Source organism: Talpa occidentalis, unplaced genomic scaffold (genome assembly GCF_014898055.3).
Source record: "Talpa occidentalis isolate TD23 unplaced genomic scaffold, MPIMG_talOcc4v2.1 talOcc4.6, whole genome shotgun sequence".
Taxonomy (NCBI): domain Eukaryota; kingdom Metazoa; phylum Chordata; class Mammalia; order Eulipotyphla; family Talpidae; genus Talpa; species Talpa occidentalis.
Genome location: NW_023604972.1, coordinates 62,035,511 through 62,057,379, shown reverse-complemented (window position 1 = coordinate 62,057,379; position 21,869 = coordinate 62,035,511). Strand labels below are relative to the sequence as shown.

General features: G+C 37.2%; 1 protein-coding gene across 1 annotated transcript in view; it reads left to right on the top strand.

Annotated features, from left to right (window-relative positions):
* UNC5C (unc-5 netrin receptor C) overlaps positions 1–21,869 on the top strand; it is a 425,753-nt gene that overhangs the window by 269,192 nt on the left and 134,692 nt on the right. Inside the window, exon 3 of the mRNA XM_054688141.1 lies at positions 8,741–8,884. Within this exon, the coding sequence (XP_054544116.1) occupies positions 8,741–8,884 (144 nt within the window). The remainder of the gene's footprint in view (positions 1–8,740; positions 8,885–21,869) is intronic.

Genomic DNA, 21,869 nt, shown 5'->3' with positions numbered 1-21,869 from the left:
CTGGAAGAAGTAGAATTAGAATGAGATCCCAATCCAAAGACTATACTTTTTGTTTAAACTACAACTGACTTTTATCATTGCTTTATTCTAATGAACTTAACACAGGAAAATAAAATGTTAATTTTTTAGTATCTAGAAATAATATACATAATACATTTAAAAATATCTTATTTTTAGTTTCAGAACAACTCTAGAAATGTTATAGAGCTTTGGTAATTTTCCCAGCTAGAAAAAATAAAATATTTTCATTGGAAATAGATCAATAAAATCATTTTTTTCTTTATTTAGGGGACATTGGTTTATATAAAACATTGCATCTGATTTAGGAGACTAGGTTCATAAATCCTCAGATGTAAGTTGCGCTGCCACCACACTCATTCATATTCTTTTACATTAACCAAAGATCCTCTCTACCCCTTTGTTCCTACTGAACACTCACTCCCTCCCTATCATTTTTTCTTATAAGTATATAATCCACATAAGCGGGCCTCCCTGGTGGCACAAGCGGTTGAGCTCTGCACTGTGAAGCTGTCCGCAACCTCTGCAGCGCAGGTTCGATTCCCGGCCGGCCAGGTAGAAACACACATGTCGTGGCAGACCTCTCCTGTCTCACCTGCTGCTCGCCTCATCAGTGTCTTCAGTCTGTCTGCCAGTTAATTCTCTCACCCTCCCATGCTTCTGACCTGTACCCCAGTTCTTGTATAAATAAATACATCTTAAAAAAAAATCCACATAAGAGTGAAATCATCCAGTATTTGTATTTCTATTTCTGATATTTTGTTCAGCATAATTACTTCCAGTTACACCCATGTTGTTGCAAATGACAAAAGCTCATCATTTTTATAGCTGAGTAATATTCCATTGTGTATGCATACCACCTCTTCTTAATCTACTACTCTGTAAATGGATGTATATTTTCTTTCCTTTAGCCAAAGAAATTCTGACAAAAACGAACAAAGGTATCACATTCCCAGACTTCAAATATGACAGAGCAATAGTATCAAAACAGTGTGGTATTGGAACAGAAGTACATAATTCATCAGATAGCACTGAGAGTCCAAAGTTAAAACCACATTAGTATGAACAGTTAATTTAAGACAAAGGAGCCAAAAACACACATTAGAGAAAGGAATGTCTCTTGAACAAATGGTATTGGGTCAACTCTTTTTAGTTACCATAGTTAGGGTCTTGTCTATTTTGTATAGCTTTTCAAAGAACCACCTCTTGGTTTCAATGATTTTTTTTTGCAGTCTTTTTGATCTATATTTTCACATTTTTTACTATTCCATCCTACTAACTTTGGGTTTTATTTTTTCTTCTTTTTCAGGTTGTGTTTGGTGTGATACTTGTTTTTGATATTTTTTTCTTCTTTTTTACTGTCATCTTGTATTTGCAAATATTGTCCCCTTAAAAACACTTGCTATACCCATAAATTATGGTAACTGGTGTCATCATTTTTGGTCAGCTCAGTATATTTTTTTAATTATTGTTTCAATTATCTCATATATCCAGTTGCTGTCCACCATGTTTCATCTCTATGTAATCATATTTTTTTCTGTTTCTTATATTTGATTTCTAATTTTGTAGCATTATAGTCAGAGAAAATACTATGTGTTATTTCAATCTTTCTGGTTTTATTGACAACTGACCATGTTCTTAAAGGTGTTCCATAAGCATGTGAAAAAATGTGAATGCAATAGTTTTTGGGTGAAGTGTTCTATACTCATTTGGTATAGCTCTTTATTTAGAGCCGGTGTTTCTCCATTTATACTTAGCCTCATTAATCGGTTGTTGTAAATGGGATATTAAGACTCCTTAGTATTATTGTATTATCAATATCTTAAATTGTGTTATTGATTGTCTTATATGTCTTGCCGCACCATCATTTAGTAAATTTTAATAAATTTCATTTTGCCTTGCTGTAGTAGATCCTTAGTCATAATATGTGCCCTCCTTTATCTTTTTATCTTTCTTAACTGACAGTCAGTTTTATCTGATGTATCTGATTTTTTGGGGGATGGTTGCTATTTGCTTGGATAGCTGTCTTACAACCTTTAATTCCAAATCTGTGCTTGTTCTGTTGTAAGATAAGTTTCTTGTAAGCAGCAAAAGGATGGACTCCATTCAGCCACTCTGCATTCTTTGACTGAGTTTATGTTATTTACATTTGGTGATTGTTGAGATATCATCATTGCCATTTTATTATGTCTTTGCTTTTTTTTTTTCCCATGTCTTTTTTTTTTTTTTTTCAGGGCTTCTTATTATGTTTTGTTTAGCTTCCATTTTCTGTGTTACTTCAATTATTTTTTGTTTGAGGGTTCTATTGCAATTAGTATTTGATAGACTACTTGTGTGACTGGTAGGTCTGGTCCTTGCCTGGATCTTACAGGCTACAATATTACCTTTCTCCTCACCATCCTCATCTCCCTCCACATTAAATAATTTAGGTGTCTATTGCCTCAATATTCATTGTTCTGTTGTTTTATAATAATCCCTTTAGTATTTGTTTTATAGGCAGCTTGGTGTTGATAAACTTTTTACAGCTTTCGATTTTCAGCGAAGCTCCTTACTCTTCCTTCTATCTTGATTGTTAATCTTACTGGATAGAGTATTCTGGGATTTCTTTAAGTAATTTGAGTATCTCCCATCCCTTCATGCTTGTAACGTTTCTGTTGAAAATCTGCTGATGGTTTTTAAGTGTTCCTTTACAGGTTACTTTTTTTTTTTTTTTTTGGTATTTATTGGTATTCTCTCCTTATCATTGGTTTTGAACAGCTTTCTTATATGTATTTTGCTGCATATCTATCAGGTATTACTTTGTTTTGGGACTTTTTGAGCCTCTAGGATCCAACTTCTTGTCCATTTCCCAGAGTAAGATGATTTTCAGTGATTATTTATTTACATGGATTTTCTGTTTTCTCTTTTTCTTCTCCCTCTGAAATCCCCATAATACAATTATTTCTCTTTAAATTATCCCAGAGACCTCTTACACTGTTTTCAGTCCTTCTTTTTTCCAACTGTATTATTTTCTTATGTTCGTCAGTATTGTTTTCAATTTCATTATTTCTCTCCATGTTTTATTTTGTCTCCTTTTAAAGACATTAATTGTATTTCTAAAATCAGCTGTAGTATTTCTTAACTCCATTATTTCTGAATGTAGCCATCTCATATTTTCATTGTCTTTATTCTTTTTTTTAATTCTCCATTGTGTTTTTTTTTATAAAGTTCGATCAATATTGCCAGATTTTTGCTCTGAATTCCCTTTCTATCATAATCATGCTCCCCAACTCCACTGAGATGGAGGTCATTTCAGGATACTTTTGTTCTGGCATTTGCACCGCGTTTTTTCCTCCTTTTTGATTTTATGTTGGTTTTAATGAGAATAAGTTTCAACTGTTGTTTTTATACTCTTTGGAATAGTCAGGGCACTAAGTACTGGGGAGAGTTAATAGGTATAAAAAAAGACTGGGGAAGTAGGCATCAAAAGATCACACCCAGTAGGTTCCGAAATTTGAAAATTATTATTTTAAAGCATTTCTTTGTGGGCAGTGGCAAGTGTTTTAGATATCTGAGTCTGAACTTCACTAGTACTCTCTTCTATAAGGAAGTCCAGGTATTGTGTCCTTATTCAGACCACAGCTGTTCTGTGTGGTGAGCCTCAGGCTCAAGCTAGTAACTCTTGTCCTGTGCTATCATATCTGTTCCCTCACCTCTGTAACTCTTCTGCATTATACCCTTTGTAGTAGGTGCCTGCTCTTGTACCCCCTTATTTAGTGCAGTGTCATTTTTTAGGGGCACTGCCCCATTATTCCTTCAAACAAAGTTCACATAGAGATTTTTCTTAACCCTTTCAGTGGGACTGATGCACCTATAGTGTACACTGATGATCAACGGTCTCTCATGGGTTTTTGGTCTTATTTTGCATCAGTTTTGTGGTGTATGTCTGGAGGAAACACCTTGCAAAAAAAAAAAAAATTCTCGAAGCCAGTAAACTGTGTATATGGTGTCTTTTTTTCCTATTAAAGTTTAAAGACTGTCAAATGATTTCATGTAAAGTAACAAAATATCCTGATTGTTCTGCCTTTCAATTTGTTTTATGTTTTATTTCAGTGAGAGTTAATAATTTTCCAAAGTAATTATCAGTTTCTTTGGTATGACATATTTTTAGATATTGGTAATTTGAGTGATTTAATTTATAGTAAGATATCTAGAGCTGATATGTTTCATATTTCAGATCATATTAGTGAAAACTAATAGGGTTAAGCTCTGGGAGAAAACATGAAAAGGAGACTACATTAATTCAATAAAACATTGTAATATATTCCAGAAAATTCCTACCTGCAGTTTTGTATGTTTCCCACTAACCCAAGCCCTAACCATAAATGTACTATAATGAGATTTGGGATCACGGTCTCTGCAACTCTCTTCCCAAAAAGGAGAGAGCTGAAGCAAATATATTTTCCAGGTCTGCGCAACATGAGGTCTCAAAGATTCCCTTTGCCATATGAAAGATAGAGTAATTCAGAGGAATGAGAACTATAGATCAAACATATATAATAGCTATGTCTAACATTAGTGAAACATACATGGTTACAAGGAGGTACAGATTTGAGGAGCACACTAAAAAACAACCTTCCAAGATAAGGTTTGGCTTTTGATTACCACCCAATAAATAAGATACCTTTTATATGACAAATGAATAACTTAATCCTGGATGTGATGTTAGATTGACCTTTATATTTTTAGAACTTAATTTTTGACATGAGTAATATCTGTTGTCAGAAGTACAGAATACATTTCTTTTAGAATATGGATAGAGTTTTAGGTAATTATACAATAGCATTTTGCATTTATGATCATTTTAATTCCATAATAAATCAATTTCTTAATAAAACAACATTTGTGTGCCTGGCCATTATTATAAAATTAAAATTATGACTAGCTAATAAATGTCATTTGCCAGATTTTATTGCCGTATTTATGGGTAAATTCACAAAGATCCAATTAGAGGGCTGTAGTTTTATCTGAATTTCTAAAATTATTTGAAACTCCCTGTTAATAGGTGCATATTCATACTTATTATAAGACTTCTTGGTATAACATGTTAATTACCTTGCTGCACTTTGGCTCCCAAGCCACAATGAATCATACTATTATAAAAGCAAAGCATTGCAAACATCAAACAGCATCTATCTTTGAGATGCTTCTATTAGAGATGCCTCTAATAGTGATGGGAAATCTTTGATGTTATCAGAAATTATGGAAAATGCACATTCAATCGTATTTGAGTAAATCTTATAGACCATAGCTTTTCCCTCATCCTTAAATAACCTGGCAACAATTTCAAGTTCCCAAGTGCTCTTCAAAGCAGGCCCACCTTGGAAGTTATGCTGATGGCATTTCCAATTTCAAAGCAGCTTGCTTTTCCCATCTCCAGGCTTCAAACCAATTTGAAATTTTACTTTCAAAGTGAAAAGATATTACCTACTTTTACCCTAACAACTAGTCAACATTTTAATGAATAAAATGTCATAGGTAATGAACTTTCCTATGGTAATGAAGAGATAGTATGTAACAAATTAGTTCAGTATGAATAATGTAGTTTATTCCTGAGAATTCTAAGTGATAAATGTCTGGATATCTCAAGTCTCAGTCTTCCTTCTTCTAAAGGGGAGTGTCTGTGAAACTGAAGACAAAATGAGTATGTGCAAGACTCAAGTGCCCACAGGGGTTCATGACCTTGACATTATGTATAATTCCTGCAAAAGCAGGGTGGGTCTGTGGTGTCTTAAAAGACTTCAGAGTTGTGGGAGTAGAAATATGCATGAGCCTAGTTTGACTAAAAGATGCAGTATCCTTAGTGAAGATCCCCTAGTGTTAAATTAGCTTGCCAATAATTGCTTCAAGTAAAAGGGGGAGTGAAACTTGAAATTATCATCTTGGGACACAAAATATTTATTCGAATATGGTTTTAATATCCTGAGCCCATTTGTGGCTACTCTGCACTTTAAAAATTGCCATTATAATTATAAGGGAATACACATTACAAGTTTGTCAACACTTTGGTGACTGTAAATTTATTGCAACTACTTTTAAAGGAAGAATTTTGTTTCCAGTATCTGAATTTCTGCATGAAAAGAGAGGTATAATCAAGTAAAACAGTCAAAAGCATTAAATAGCAGAAAGTGAATAAAAAGAAAAGTGGAGGAGGGGAGGGACATTGCTCTATCTTTGTATGGATTTTAGACATTAGAAAAATGAAAATAGTTAAAATCAGATAGGAAAATGATAACTCTAAGTAGGAATCAGTAAAGAAGGAAAGTAACACTGTGTTTATAAGTTAGGATGTTTGCTGTCGAGAATGTTTTCTTAACTGTACTAAAATTTCTTATTCAACAAGTATGGAGTAGGGCCCAATCATTCCAATTTCCACCAAGGTCATGATCATGGAGGTGTGCTAGAGACCACACTTTGAGAACCATTGCTCTACAAGACCCTGTAAACTGCTCACTTTCTTGTTTCTAGCTTCAGCTCATGCTCTTCTTCACTGTGTCCTGGGTTCAGTGCTTTTTTGGGTTCTCAATGCCTTCATTTTCTTTTCAGCTTCTTCCTATATGTCCTGCCCCTCTACCTATATTTATTCAAGCTAACTCATATTGGATTATTCATGCTAATTGGGTTACCTTGTTATTGAGTCTCATTGCCCCTATACATCTCCTTTGCAGCATTGAGCACAGTTGTAATTAAATAATGCATTGTATAGTGTGTAGTTCATATATGCTCTCCTCACATTAATATAAGTTTATAGTGGGCAATGACTGACTTACCAGAGTTTCAGAAGTATCTAGTGTAATATCTTTTACATAATTGATATAAAATAAATATTTGCCCAGTACAAAGAAAATATTTAATCTTCCTTACTCTATTCACACATGACCCAGAACACCAGATCCAGAACAAATTTTTCTAGTTCTAAGGGTGTCTAGTTAGTTTTTTCAATGTAAATTCCTTTCTGTAAGTGTATACATTCAATCTTCAGTGTAGTACATAGATGGCTTACTATCTTATTCGGATGATCTTCTTCCTCTGAACAAAAAGGCGCAATGCAGACTAGATCTTGAAATAAGCTTTCATACTTCAAGATAAATACATCTAAAATAATAACCCCAAAATCTTAGTTCAACATTTTTTTTATTTAAGGTAACTTAAAAATTCCAATTATTGGATTGATATTTTTAAGCTGGAGTTCATTTTATCTTTAATAGAATTCTGGTTACATTGAATTGTAGAGGAAACATTTTGTTTTCACGTTATTATGCATGAAACCAAAGTCACATATTCTTTGGGAAGATTAACATGTTTCTTAACTAAGGCCAATAATTCCTTGAAAAAAAATTATTATAACAACTAAAACATAGCTAAGTTAAAGTATCAGAATTGTACATTGATTTATTCATTGTAACCTAAGTTCAAATAACCAAAAATAAAATAGTTTTGGGCTTTTCAGATTATAGCCTTATATATAAACTATGTGCATTATATAATTTACATATATCTATACATATGTATATATAGTTTATATATACTGTGTGTATAGTATACATGTGCATAATATGCTTATGATTACTGTCTTAGGTCATTATCTCTTATTTTAGGTTAAGAGTTAAGAAGATTCCGTTATTATAAATCTATGTACAGCATATTGTGAACTCTGTATAGGTGTGAACAGCACTGACTGATATAATAAAACATCTATTATTAATATATATATAACAGATATATATGTATGATTGTTGTTTTACGTCTGCCTCATTTCATGTGAAGAATTAGGAAAATTTAGTCATTATAAAGCTATGTACAGCACACAGCTGTATAATTGTATAATCACAAACTTGTATAATTGAGGTGGAATTCTTAGAAGATGTGAAAATAAAGTTCATACTTGAGTATGCAGTAGGAGATAATTTGGTGAAGGGTGAATACTAGTCAGACTTTATGGGGAAAGGCTTTATTGTGAAGGGATAAATATTATCCATTTTAATCTTCTGATAAATCCAGGATATTTGAGAGCTTGTTCTGAGGTTCTAGCCGGGAGTCCAGCTTATACCCTTGATAGAAGAACTGTCCAGTCCATATCTGGGGAACGCCATCCTCTTAGATCCAGCATTCAACTTCAGGAGGGACGCACATGGTGTGGTGAGGGAGGAGGGGGACACCAGCCTACCCAGCCAGGTCAGCTGAGTCAACCCTAGCGACCAATGGGGTGACAGATGTCACAGCCAAATGGCCCTCACATGCTTCAACAGATTTGAAATAGCAAATAAGTGAATGTAAAAGGTGTGAATCAAGCCAAAGGTAAATCAGAAACATGAAAGATATTTGTTATGCTGAACAATAGCATTAAGAATTGTCACTGTGTCGGCCCACTGTGATGGCCTGAGTTCGATCCCCAACCAGGGAGCAACCCACATGGCACAGCAGACCTCTCCTCTCTCACCTGTTGTTCCCTTCAGCATTGTATTTCAGTGAATCCACTTGTTCTGCTCCCCGCTCTGTCTCTGGTAAGTCCTCTCACTCCCCACACCTCTGGCCTACACCCCAGTTCTTCTATGCAAAAATAAATAAAATCTTAAAAACAAACAAGCAAGCAGAAAGAATAGTGACTGTGTGGGAAGCATGGCATGGCACTTTATGTGTCATTTCTATGTCTTCTAACCTACACCCTCCCTTCTCTTGGCAGGTCTCATTGTCCGGGAAGTAAGCATTGAGATTTCACGCCAGCAAGTCGAAGAACTTTTTGGACCTGAAGATTATTGGTGCCAGTGTGTGGCCTGGAGCTCCGCAGGCACCACAAAGAGTCGGAAGGCCTACGTGCGCATCGCATGTGAGTCACCACAGTACATCTGGATGTGGGAAGTTAAAGCGATATAGGGATTTCTGAACTGCTAGTGTTACAGTTCAAAGAAACTAGTCAACACCTGCTTCAGGATTTCTCCATTGGAGATACCCTTTGCCCTTAAGTCATTCACCAGAACATCAATGTATTTATTTTAAGGGACTGTGCAGTTTTCCTTTAAGGTGTGAAAGATTTAGTGCTATTTTCAAAAGTTTCTGAATTGGAAAAAAAAAAGTGGTAGTAACTAGGCTATAGGAAAACCAGCTATATTCCTTTAATGAGTTTATTCTACCAATTTGTTAAGACAATGGTGACTAATTTTGCTACTAGAAATAAAAATTGGAACCACTCTAGTGCATCAAAAATGCACCAACATTTTCTAAGTTGTGTTAATTTCTAGAGTATTCATATTCAGAGAGAAGCTGAATGGTGACTCACAAAAAAAAAAAAAAGTTGCCATAATCAATATGGTAAATACTTTTCTGGATAAAGCTAACGAGGATTCTTCATTACAAAACTTCTTCGATTCATTAATATACTGATGCATATGCCAGTTAACCCACAGGCAGTAAGATGCAGCCTGAAGCTGTTCCTGTATACCCCTTTTCGCACTACTTGCATCTTGGAGAGTTGACTGCTGTTATAATCTAGCTTAAGTCTCCATTCTGAGAATTTTTCTCAAATGTGAGACCACTGAAATCCATGTAATCCATTTCTTATCTGAAGCCCTTTGCATATCCACATTTCACTAATTCACATTTTGTGGCAAATGTCAATACCACTTGCCTTCAATATATCACTAAGTCCCAAAAGCCCTGACTCTGATGCCTATTATAATTCTATACTTACCTCTTTCTTCCCTTCTCCTAGAATAGATCCCACTCATAGCAAGTACTTTTTAGTTTATGTCTATGGCTCAAGTCTTGTCCTTATTCTAACCCTTCCTCTTTGTTACCACAAATGCAGTCTTCCTAAAATTAATAGATTACCCCAGTTCACTTCTACTTACAACTCTAGTCAAATGCATATAATCACAATATAAATATATTGAGGGTGGCAGAGTCCACATCCTAACAACATAAGCATATAATTTATTTGGCAGCAAAAGGGAGAAGGTAACAAACCTCTTGGCAATGTTCAGCACACTGGCATGCAGAGTGGGCTGCACCAGTCTGGAGATTTCCTGGAATCCATCCATCTGCAGGCAGGAGACTCGCCGCTTCTCAGCATGAGAGTCCCCGAGAGCACTCTAATACCTCGGAGAAGCCTTCAGGATTATGGGCATGGGCTCCTTAAGCATCACATATTGCCTCAACTTTATTATCAGAAATACTTATTAAATCTTAATTTAAATAAAGCCTCTCTATCCAGCTAGTTTTTATCTGTCTTTGCCTTTGCATGTCTGTCTTATCAGCATCTTCATAAATAAATGCTTGCTTTTGAATTGATAAATAATTGCTCTATTTCAATTGCTCCATGTGTGATAGGTGGGGACTTTGGAATGTTTTCAACAGTGGAATTCATTATCTGACTTCCTTTTTAGCAGAATCACCTAGATGCTGTGTTGATAATAGATGGTCAGGGGGAAGGGAAGGGACAGGAGGACTAGTTTGGAGTCTGCTGCTGTAACAACCATTTAGGTTAGCATAGACTGAAAGCAGTGGAAGTGGAGAGAACTGGATTCCAGATACATTTAAAGGCAGATGAATTGCTATTGTTGAGAGAATGGATGTGGGATGTGATAGAGGAGAGAATGATTCAAAAGGCCTGAACCCTTTGGAAGACTGTGTTCAAAATCCCTTATGAAATTGTTCTGCATCATGAGTTGAGGGATCCTCATTCTTTTCAGAGCAGTCTGTCCATATTCTTAATAGGCTGTTAAGAATTTAAATTATATTTTAATTATATTCACCTATTGTAGTAATTGTTTAAATTATATTCACCTATTGTAGTATCTGTGTTTCACACCAGTGAGCACTTGAGATCAAGAATTGTAGAGGTGTGAAACTGTACTTTTAAACACAGTGCTATAAGCCAATGTTAGCTCAATAAACATAATTTTTTAAAAACCAAAATCTTGCACTAAACAGTTAAAAACCTTCTGTTTTACTTAACTTTGAATCTTTAGTGCTTAGTACAATGCCTAGAATATCATAGATGTTTAATTAATTTATGTCAAATTAAAGTCATTATAAAGAATTCCTGGGGACGTTTATTATAGTGTTCTACATTAATCTTTTCTTTCCAAGCATGTCTGAAGAGATTTTTCTTTTTACAAAAAAAGTTATTAAAAAATAGAGATTTTCTTTTCCTAAGTGAATATTCCATGAAATCAACACTGACATATATAGACCTGCACTAAAAGAGTAATTTAAGAGCAGTGTCTACAGAAGTATAAAGGTGGTAGCATTGGGCAAAGGCAGAAACTGAGTCACAGTACAGATATGACAAAGGGTGATTCAATAGGGAGCCAAAGACCCATACTGCCTTTCAGAGCATTCTGATCTGGGGGATGTGGACTGCTCCTTTATGCTGGTGACCTGGGTGACCTGGGTTGGTGACATGGTGACCTGGGTCAAGTCAGTTCTCCTTTAATAGGGCAATTTCAGGAGATTGAAACTGAGTCTTCCCCACCACCACTCCCAACAGATGGGATCAGTCCACAAAGGGGATCTCGTACATACCTCAGTATCCATCATGATATTCTACCACAAATCTTGAAGAATTTGTTTGATTATTTATCACGGACAACAAATTCTTCCCATCAATTCAATTTAAAACAAAACAGCAGTTGTTTTGTTTTTTTTTTTTTTTTTATAAATTTTATTGTTATATTCCCCATACAATTGCAGCCCCCCCATTCTGACCCCAATCCCTCCCCTCCCGCCCCCGCCCCCCTAAAATTGTCTCTGGTTCATAGTTTTTTGTTGATTTTGATTTTCACTTTCTTATAGTTATTCATTTTCCTGGTCCCTTATTTAAGTTTTCTAGATTCCTGCTATGAGTGAGACCATCCGGTATTTTTCTTTTTCTTTTTGGCTTATTTCGCTGAGCATGATCCCTTCCAGCGCCATCCATGTTGCTGCAAATTGCATGTGTTTATCTTTTTTGAATGCTGAGTAATATTCCATGGTATATATGTACCACATCTTCTTGATCCAGTCATCTATTTTTGGGCATTTGGGTTGTTTCCAAAGCTTAGCTATTGTAAACAGTGCTGCTATAAACATAGGGGTGCAGGTGTTCTTTGGAATTGATGTTTCTGTGTCCTTTGGGTAAATACCTAGGAGTGGAATTGCTGGATCATATGGAAGCTCTATGTTTAGTAGGTCCAGAAATCTCCACACAGCTCTCCACAGTGGTTGGACCAGTTTGCACTCCCACCAACAGTGCAGAAGAGTTCCTTTTTCTCCACACCCTCGCCAGCATTTGTTGTTGCTAGTTTTTTTAATATGTGCCATTCTCACTGGTGTAAGATGGTATCTCATGGTAGTTTTGATTTGCATTTCCCTGATGGCAAGTGATGTTGAACTTTTTTTCATATGCCTGTTGGCCATTTGCATTTCCTCTTCAGAGAAGTTTCTTTTAGCTCTTGTGCCCATTTTTTGACTGGATTATTTTCTTTGTTGTTGCTGAGTCTCATCAGCTCTTTGCAGATTTTTGTGATCAGTCCTTTATCATTAGTGTTGGGTGCAAAAATGTTCTCCCAGTTGGTGGGGTTTCTCTTTGTTTTTGTTATTGTCTCTTTTGCTGTGCAGAAGCTCTTTAATTTGATGTAGACCCAGCTGTTTATCTTTGCCTTCACTATCACTGCTTTGGGTGATGTGTCTGTAAAGATGTCTTTGATGTGCAGATCACGTAGTGTTTCGCCTATATTTCCTTCTATATATTTTATGGTTTCAGGTCTTATGTCTAGTTCTTTAATCCATTTTGAGTTGATTTTTGTGTATGGTGTGAGGTAGTGGTCAAGCTTCATTCTTTGCATGTAGCGACCCAGTTTTCCAGCACCATTTATTGAACAAACTTTCTTTGCTCCAATGCATAGTCTTTGCTCCTTTGTCAAAGATTAGTTGACCATAAATCTGTGGATTTATTTCTGGATTTTCTATTCGATTCCATTGGTCTGTATGTCTGTTCTTGTTCCAATACCATGCAGTTTTGATGATTATGGCTTTGTAGTATAGTTTGAAGTCTGGGAGTGTAATGCCTCCATTCCCTTCTTTTTTTTTTCAGGAGAGCTTTGGCTATTCGGGGTTTTTTGTGATTCCATATGAATTTCATCAATAATTGTTCTATTTCTTTGAAGAATGACTTTGAAATTTTGATTGGAATAGCATTGAATCTGTATATTGCTTTTGGAAGGATGGCCATTTTAATAATGTTTATTCTTCCAATCCACGAGCAGGGGATGTCTCTCCATTTCTTTGTGTCTTCTTCTATTTCTTTAACAGTGTTTTATAGTTTTCTTTGTATAGGTCCTTTATCTCTTTTGTTAGATTTATTCCCAAATATTTGATTTTTTTGTTTCGATAACAAAAGGGATGGTTTTTTTTATTTCTTCTTCTTCAGATTTATTGTTTGTGTATAGGAAGGCTACTGACTTTTGCATGTTGATTTTGTATCCTGCCACTTTACTGAACTGATTGATGAGTTGAATTAGCTTTTCTGTGGAGTTTTTGGGGTTCTCTATGTATAATATCATATCGTCTGCAAATAGTGATAGTTTGACTTCTTCTTTTCCTATTTGGATTCCTTGGATGTCTTTCTCTTGTCTTATTGCCCTGGCTAGGACTTCCAGTATTATATTGAAAAGCAGTGGTGAGAGTGGACATCCTTGTCTTGTTCCAGACCTTAATGGAATTGCTTTCAGCTTTTCACCATTGAGAATGATGCTGGCTGTTGGCTTGTCATAGATGGCCTTTATGATGTTGAGGTATGTTCCTTGTATCCAAGAATTTCAAGGGATTTTATCATGAATGGGTGTTGCACTTTGTCGAAAGCTTTCTCAGCATCTATTGATATTATCATATGGTTTTTATATTTCTTTTTGTTGATGTGTTGGATAACGTTGATTGATTTTCGGATGTTAAACCATCCTTGTGCCCTGGAATGAATCCTACTTGGTCGTGGTGAATTATCTTATGGATACATTGTTGGATTCTGATGGCTAAAATTTTATTGAGGATTTTTGCATCAGTGTTCATTAGGGAGATTGGCCTGTAGTTTTCCTTTTAGTGTTGTCCTTGTTCGGTTTTGGTATTAGTGTAATGTTGGCTTCATAGAATGTGTTTGGTATTGTCCCTTCCTTCTCAATTTTTTGGAAGAGTTTGTGAAGGATAGGCACTAATTCGTCTCTGAATGTTTGGTAGAATTCATTTGTAAATCCATCAGTCCTGGGCTTTTGTTTTTGGGGAGGTTTTGATTACCATTTCAATTTCGCTAATTGTAATTGGTCTGTTTAGGTGTTCTATTTCTTCTTTATCTAGCTTTGGGTGATTGTAGAGTTGTAGGAATTTGTCCATCTCCTCTAGATTATTAAACTTATTTCCATATAACTGTTCATAGTAGTTACTGATTATTCTTTTGATTTCTGCTATGTCCGTTGTGATTTCTCCTCTTTCATTGATGATCCTGTTTATTTGTGCTTTCTCCCTTTTTTCCTTTGTGAGCCTGGCTAGGGGTTTGTCTATTTTATTGATTTTTTCAAAGAACCAGCTCTTGGTTTCATTGATCTTTTGGATTGTTTTTTTAGTTTCAATTTCATTTATTTCTGCTTTGGTTTTTATTATTTCTTTTCTTCTACTGTTTTGGGGTTTTTTTGTTGTTCTTTTTCTAGATCTTTGAGCTTCGAGATTAGGTTGTTTCTTTGAGTTCTTTCTTGTTTCTTGATGTGAGCTTCTATTGCTATATATTTTCCTCTTATTACTGCTTTTGCTGCATCCCATACATTTAGGATATTGGTGTCCTCCTTGTCGTTCAATTCAAAAAATTTTTTAATTTCTTCTTTGATCTCCTCATTAGTCCAGTGGTCTTCCAGTAGTGTGGTTTTTAATCTCCATGAGGTAGGAAAGTTCCTTGCCTTCTTTTTATGGTTTAGTTCTAGTTTGATGCCTTCATGGTCAGAAAAGATGGTTGTATGATTTCAATCTTGGTGTATCTGTTGATGTTTGTCTTGTGCCCCAGTATGTGATCGATCCTGGAGAATGATCCGTGTGCGCTTGAGAAAAATGTGTACTCCGTTTTTTTGGGGTTTAGTGTTCTATAGATGTCTGTTAAGCCCAATTGCTCTAGGTCCTTATTTAGAGCTTTGGTTTCTTTACTTATTTTTTGTCTTGTTGATCTATCCATTGTTGATAGTGGTGTGTTGAAGTCTCCCACTACGTATGTGTTTTCTCTGATGTCTGTTTTCAGAGAAGACAACAGTTGTCTGATATATTTTGGTGCTCCTTCGTTTGGTGAGTATATGTTAATGAGTGTTATTTCTTCTTGAAGTATTGTCCCCTTGATCATAATGTAGTGACCATTGGGGTCTCTTTTTATCTTTTTGAGTTTGAAATCTGTTTTATCTGATATAAGTATAGCTGTTCCTGCTTTCTTTTTTGGCCCATTTGCTTGTAGGATTGTTTTCCATCCTTTGACTTTGAGCCTATTTTTATCTTTTGTAGCTAAATGTGTTTCCTGGAGACAGCAAAAGGTTGGGTTTTGTTTCTTAATCCAGGCTGCAACTCTGTGTCTTTTTATTGCAGAGTTTAGTCCATTTACATTTAGAGTTAATATTGATATGTTAACATCTGTATTTGCCATTGTGTTTGTCTTTCCTTTGATTTTATTTATTTATTCTTTTAATAACTTTTTTTTTTTTGGCCTTCTTTCATTGTTATTCGTCCCTCTGAGGTTCTGGCTTTAGGACTCCTTGTAGTATTTTTTGGAGTGGGGGTTTAGTTGCAATGAAATTCCGGAGTTTCTGTTTGTCTGGGAAGGTCCATATTCTTTCTTCAAAGAGGAAGGAGAGCTTTGCGGGATAGAGTATTCTTGGTTGGCATCTGTTTTCTTGGAGTCTGTTGACTATGTCCCTCCACTCTCTCCTTGCCCGTAGTGTTTCTTCGGAGAAGTCTGATGTCAGCCTGATTGGCTTTCCTTTGAATGTTATCTGTTTCTTCCCTCTTGCCAGCTTCATTATTTTTTCCTTGTCCTGGATTCTTGGGAGCTTTACTATTATGTGTCTTGCTGTATTTTTTCTTTCGTCGTGGAAGTTTGGTGTTCTTCTTGCTTCTTGTATATCAATTTTCAGCTCCTTCTTCACATTTGGGAAGTTCTCTTCAATTATCTCTTTGAATATTTTCTCTGTTCCTACTTCTCTCTCCTCTCCTTCTGGTATTCCTATAACTCTTATATTCCTTTCCTCATGGAGTCAGATAGTTCCCGAAGTCTTTCTTCATTCTTTTTCCTTCGTACTTCTCTTTCCTTTTCTGTTTTGGTTCTTTTTATTTCTGTGTCTTCAAGAGCACTTATTCGTTCTTCCATTTCATCAATTCTGCTTTCATTGCTTTTCCCAGAATTCTTTAGTTCTTCCACTAATTCTTTGATCTCCTGCATTTCTTTTACTTCCCTCTTTAGGGACTCAATTTCATTCTTCTGATCGTTGATTATTTTTCCCTTATCATTGTTTTCCTTTATGACTTCTGTCAGTTTTTTAATCACGGCAATTTTAAATTCTCTTTCTGGAAGGCTCAGAAGTTCTTCCAAGTTACTGTCGTTGCCATCTGGGGGCTGGTTTTCTTTTTGTGGTGTGCTTTTTCTCTGGAGAGTTGCTAGGTTGCGTGTGGTTCTTCTCTCCCTACTGTCTGTTTTCTAATTTGCCGTATGCGTTGGGACACTGTGTTGTTGGGACTGGCCGGCATCTTGGGTGGGCTTCTCTTCTCCCCTCTGGTTCCTCCTGGAGTCATCTGTCAGTTTCAAGCAGTCTTTATTGGAGAAAGGTCCCTGTCCTAAAATGTCGATGTGGGGACACACTCCCCTGTGCGCCTGGTCTGCCCCGGCGGTGGGTTCCTGCTCCCCCTCTGGGCTTGGACTGCAGGCCAGAGGGGGTCTGGCGTGGGCGAACTTCCCCCGCTCACCTCTGGCTCCTGAGGAAGCCTTCTGCAGGTAGTCTTTACTGAAGAAATGTCCCTGTTCTAAAATGGTGATGTGGGACACACTCCCTGCGCGTCCGGTGTCAGGCACACTCTTCTGCGTGCCTGGTCTGCCCTGGCTGTGGGTGCTCGCTCTCCCTGTGGGCTCAGACTACTTGTTCGGAAGGGGCCGGGTGTGGGCTAACTCCCCAGCTGGCCACTAGTTCCTTCAGGAGCCTGAGCTGTCTACAAGTCGCTAGGTGGCGCCAAAGATCTCTCCTAGAGCCCTTGGGGAGCTGATTTTCCACGCCGTGGGACAGGGAGCAAAGCGGGGATGGTAGGGTACACCTCAACGGCTTTGGGGTGCTGTGTCTGCCTTGTGCCCCACCGTCGTGGGGAACCCACGCCCCAAATTTCGTGCCCCGGGTCTCAGTTCCAAAGCCCTCAGTTCCAGGACGCGGGCTGTAGCCCAGTTCAGTGGCGCGGGAAGGCGCCTTTTGCACCGCTCCCGTGACTGGGCGCCTGGTTCCTGCTTACTCAGGGAGGGACCTTCACCTCAGTGAGGACCTCCCGCGCGTCTCCCCGCAAGCCTAGGTCGCAGGCGCGGGGACCTGGGCAGCCGCGATCCTGGTCTGCACTTGCTTTTCAAGCGCGCCTAGCGCGCCGCTATCGGCGCAAGCTTACCGGCAGCCCGGGCTGTGTGCTTGTCTCCCGGGGTCTTTGTTCTTCTCTAATGGCGCCCGGAGCCGTTCGCTCACCGCCGCGGCGAATCCTGCAGGGTTCTCCACAGCTCCCGTTCACGGGGTGTGGTGGCTGCAATAGTTCCTTTCCACGCACAGTCCCGCTTGCTGCGTCCGTTTTTCTCGTTGGCCGTTTTGGTTTGTTGTTTCCTCCTCTCCGCCGGTCGGAGAGTGCCGCCTCTGTGGGCGGGGGAGGGGAGCAGGGTTCTGCGCTTCCCTCCCTTCTGGTCCTCTTTTATGGCCACTTTCTTCTTTGGGCAGTTTGCTGGAGTCACCCGTTTATCTTCCGTGTCCCGGTTCTCACTGGGACCTGCCGCTTTTCCTCCCTATTCACTTTTTTTTAATGGGAGATCTTACTCGCAGCGTCTCCTCGCCGCCATGTTGCTCCCAAAACAGCAGTTGTTTTGGTCATATATTTAAATGAATTCAAAATTAGTGTCAAATTATAATCAAAAAAGATATAATGATAGAAAACTATAACTATCTTTCATTGTGCTGTTTTTATTATTATGAATTATAATAAAAATTTCAATTTCTAGTCTACATGCCATGCTAAATCGGCTTGCCTAAAAGCTAAATTTGAAGTCGTATAGCTCCATATAATGACTCTCGCTAATAAGCTTTTAACTTTTATTGATTTTTAGAGGGGATTATTGTGTGAGTTCCGTGTGTGTATAATATTGTCTCCTTACATCCTTATTCTCTACATAAAAATTAAATACATGTAAGCACCCCATTTTTCTTTGTTATCTATTCTTCACAGTTTTTAAATGTAGTTTGACATTTGCAAAGAATGAGAAAACAAGCTCATCTTCTGGTAGGATTAAGTTGCCTATAGACATTTTATCTTTGTGTAATAAGACTGAGGAGCAGTTTGCTTGCATTTCCATAATTAACTGAACTCAGACATGTGCAACCAAGGAAGCCATCCAATGTGTAAAGATTTACTCACATAGATTCACATCATGATGAAGAAGGTAAAAATTCTCTTTGTCAGGGCCATTCCATTATAATCTAGTCCTTCATAGTGTTCCAGGATGCTTGTAGATTTTCTAGTTTGCCCTAGTTTGTGATGCTTTGCCCAGTAATATTATTTAAAGAAGTAACATTGGTTTACAACATTGTATATGATTTAGAACTCTAGGGTCACACCCTCCAAGTGTATGTTGCCACATGCCCAGTAATATTTGACAGGTGGCCAGCACATAAACTGCAATTCAGTTTTAAATCTGTCTCAGGTGAAGATAATCATGATGCTAAGGTTAAAATGTGCAATCACCTCTCACCTAATTAGATTTATATTCATTAACTGCACTAGGGAATGTCCCTTAGCTCTTTCATGAAAAAGCTTTATTTTTAGATTGCAAAGCAGAAATGAATATTGACTTTATTTACTTATACTATTTTATAAATTGAAATTATATGAAATAGAAGTTTGTGAGGCAATCAGGGCAAAGGGAGAAAGGAAAAATGAAAATTTGGACTGAGCCAGGCATGAGCTGAGAATGTAATATGTGTGCTCTAAAATACTGAACTTATTTCTGGAGGGCTATCCAGATGTCCTTGAAGGTTTTTGTTGCTTCCCTTGCAGAGAGAAATTTCTTTGAGGGAAATCAGGTGGATACAGTAACTGTCTCAAGTAGAGCCTTATGGTACTGCAGCTATTATAGTTTTGTGAGAGGAATTGTTTCCTCCTTTGTTCCTTTTCATAAGTCAACAGAAAATTTCATTTTAAGGTAGGAAAATGAAACTCAGGCAAAATGTTATCAAGCACTGTCTCCCTTCAGGAGTCATCTTGAATTCCTCAGGGCTACTGTTGTGTTGTGATTATTGATGATGCTGTGGTTGTTGCTGTTGGGGTACTCGACCATCTACTGTGAAATAGTACATAGTGCAGTGGTTAAAGCACAGACTTTGGGGCCAGGTTGGCTTTTGTTCAATTTCTAGCGCCATGACTGACTAGCATCACTTAACCTGAGCCTTAATTTTATCAGCCATGAAATAAAAATGAAAGGGTTCAGTTAAGCTTAAACTAGAAAATCTTGTAGACCATCCAACAGAGTGCCAAACACAAAGCAAATGATCAATGAATCATAATAGATGTTCATAACACAAATATAACTATATAAACAGCGTTATTTGTACACTTTGACTTCTACCTGTACTATGTCAATTTTATAAATTAAATAATCTCTCTCCAATTCATGTCCCAGATATGGATTGTCAATCCTAAAAGTTGAAATGATCTGCCAGTTCACATAATTTATGCTGTGATTTTTTTTTTCCTTATGATTGAGGGTGGAGGAGTATTCGATATGATCAGCCTTCTCTTGTACTTCATGAGTTATAACATATATGATTGCACAGAGAATTCATCTTCCTGGGAATGGCAAGATAGTTCCCAAGATAGTTCCCACTCTTTATCATGTGTGCAATCATAACGAACACCACCACAAAAGCAAGTGGCAACAGAGTGGGATAAGATAATTCCTGGAAAGAATTAAGAAAGATCAAGTGACCCTTTCTGCCACTGGTCTCCTATCCTTTACCCAAGGATCAGAACTTCCTTATGTGAGTTTGGACCAAGTCTAGTTAATATATATTAGTCTCTTATGTCTAACATGCTTTCCACAACAGCAGTGGCCAAAGAAATAGCATTCCTGTCACATCTGTCATTTAAACTTTTCTTGTACCCAGCCTTAAAATAACAAAAAGAAATAGAAAACATCAATATTAGTAGTGTATCTTGTGTGTAATCCAGTATATCTAAATTGACATTTCTACAAAAGAGCCAATATAAACAAATATTAATCAAATGCTTTCATACTTTTCTTCATACTTATCTTGGAGATCTTGTGTTATGATCACTGTGCTTCTCAATTCAGACTAAACGTATGATCTGCTTATTTCATAGCCACATGTGGTCAGTTTTGGACATATGGGCTATAGAATAATGATAGCAACAGAGGTAACTATTCCAATCATATCATTTATTTTTTTCACCTTATATAGTTACCTCTTCAATTTTTTGTGTTGTGAGAATACTTAGTATCTACTCTTTTAGCAAATTTCAGTATGTAACAGTGTTGTTAACTAGAGTAATCATGCTGTACCAATACTTACTCGTCTTATAACTTGAAGTTTGTACCCATTGATCAACAAATTACTTACAAGGAAAACCTCAATTCTTGCAACAAATCTTTATGATGGGTATTATCAACCTCATTTTGCAGATGAATATGGAAAGGGAAATAAAAAGTTCTGCCTGAGTACACACGGTTGGTAAATGTAGAAGCAGGTCAACCCAGCAATCGAGTCCATGCTAGCCAACACTCTGGATACAAGTGTGAGGAGGTGACAGTGATTCTTATGTAAGGTGGCAGTTCACAGAAATATCTTGTTTTCTATATGCATGTTATAGGCTCACTATTTTTTTAAAGATTTATTTATTTATTTATTTGTTTGTTTGTTTATTTATTTATTTATACAAGCACTGGGTACAGTCAGAAGATTGAGAGGGTGGGAGAATTCACCAGAGCCAGAGCCAGGGGGAGCAGCGAGCACTGCAGGAGAGGACCCTCGCCGGTGGCCGGGGATTGAACCTGCGCTGCAGAGGCTGTGGACAGCTTCGCAGCCCAGTGCTCAACCACTGTGCTACCAGGGGAGGCCCTAGGCTCACTATTACTTATAATAAAGATGTGTTGGTTTCCTATTGCTTGGTCTGGTGCAACCACAGTTTCCTTGTTTCCAGAATGCAATACACTTATTCCGGACACAGGCCATTTGCAATAACTGTTCCTTTCCACCTAGAACATTCTTCTCCAACTCCATATGTGACTCCTAGACTCTTTCATTTCAGATTTCCACTGAGATGTCACCTTATCAGTGAGGTCAGTCTGACTAACTTACCTCAGACTCACTGATCCCATTCAACCCTGTCACTCTCCTAACCCCAAGCTTGTTTTATTTTTCTTGAGGGCATTTCTCTTCATCATTTATGTTTCCTTTTAAGTTGCCTGTGGAATATAAATTGGAATATAAATTCCAATTGGAATATAAATTCCCAAATGCAGGCAATTTATTTTCTTCTTTCTTATCTAACAATGCCTAAAAATAGTAGCT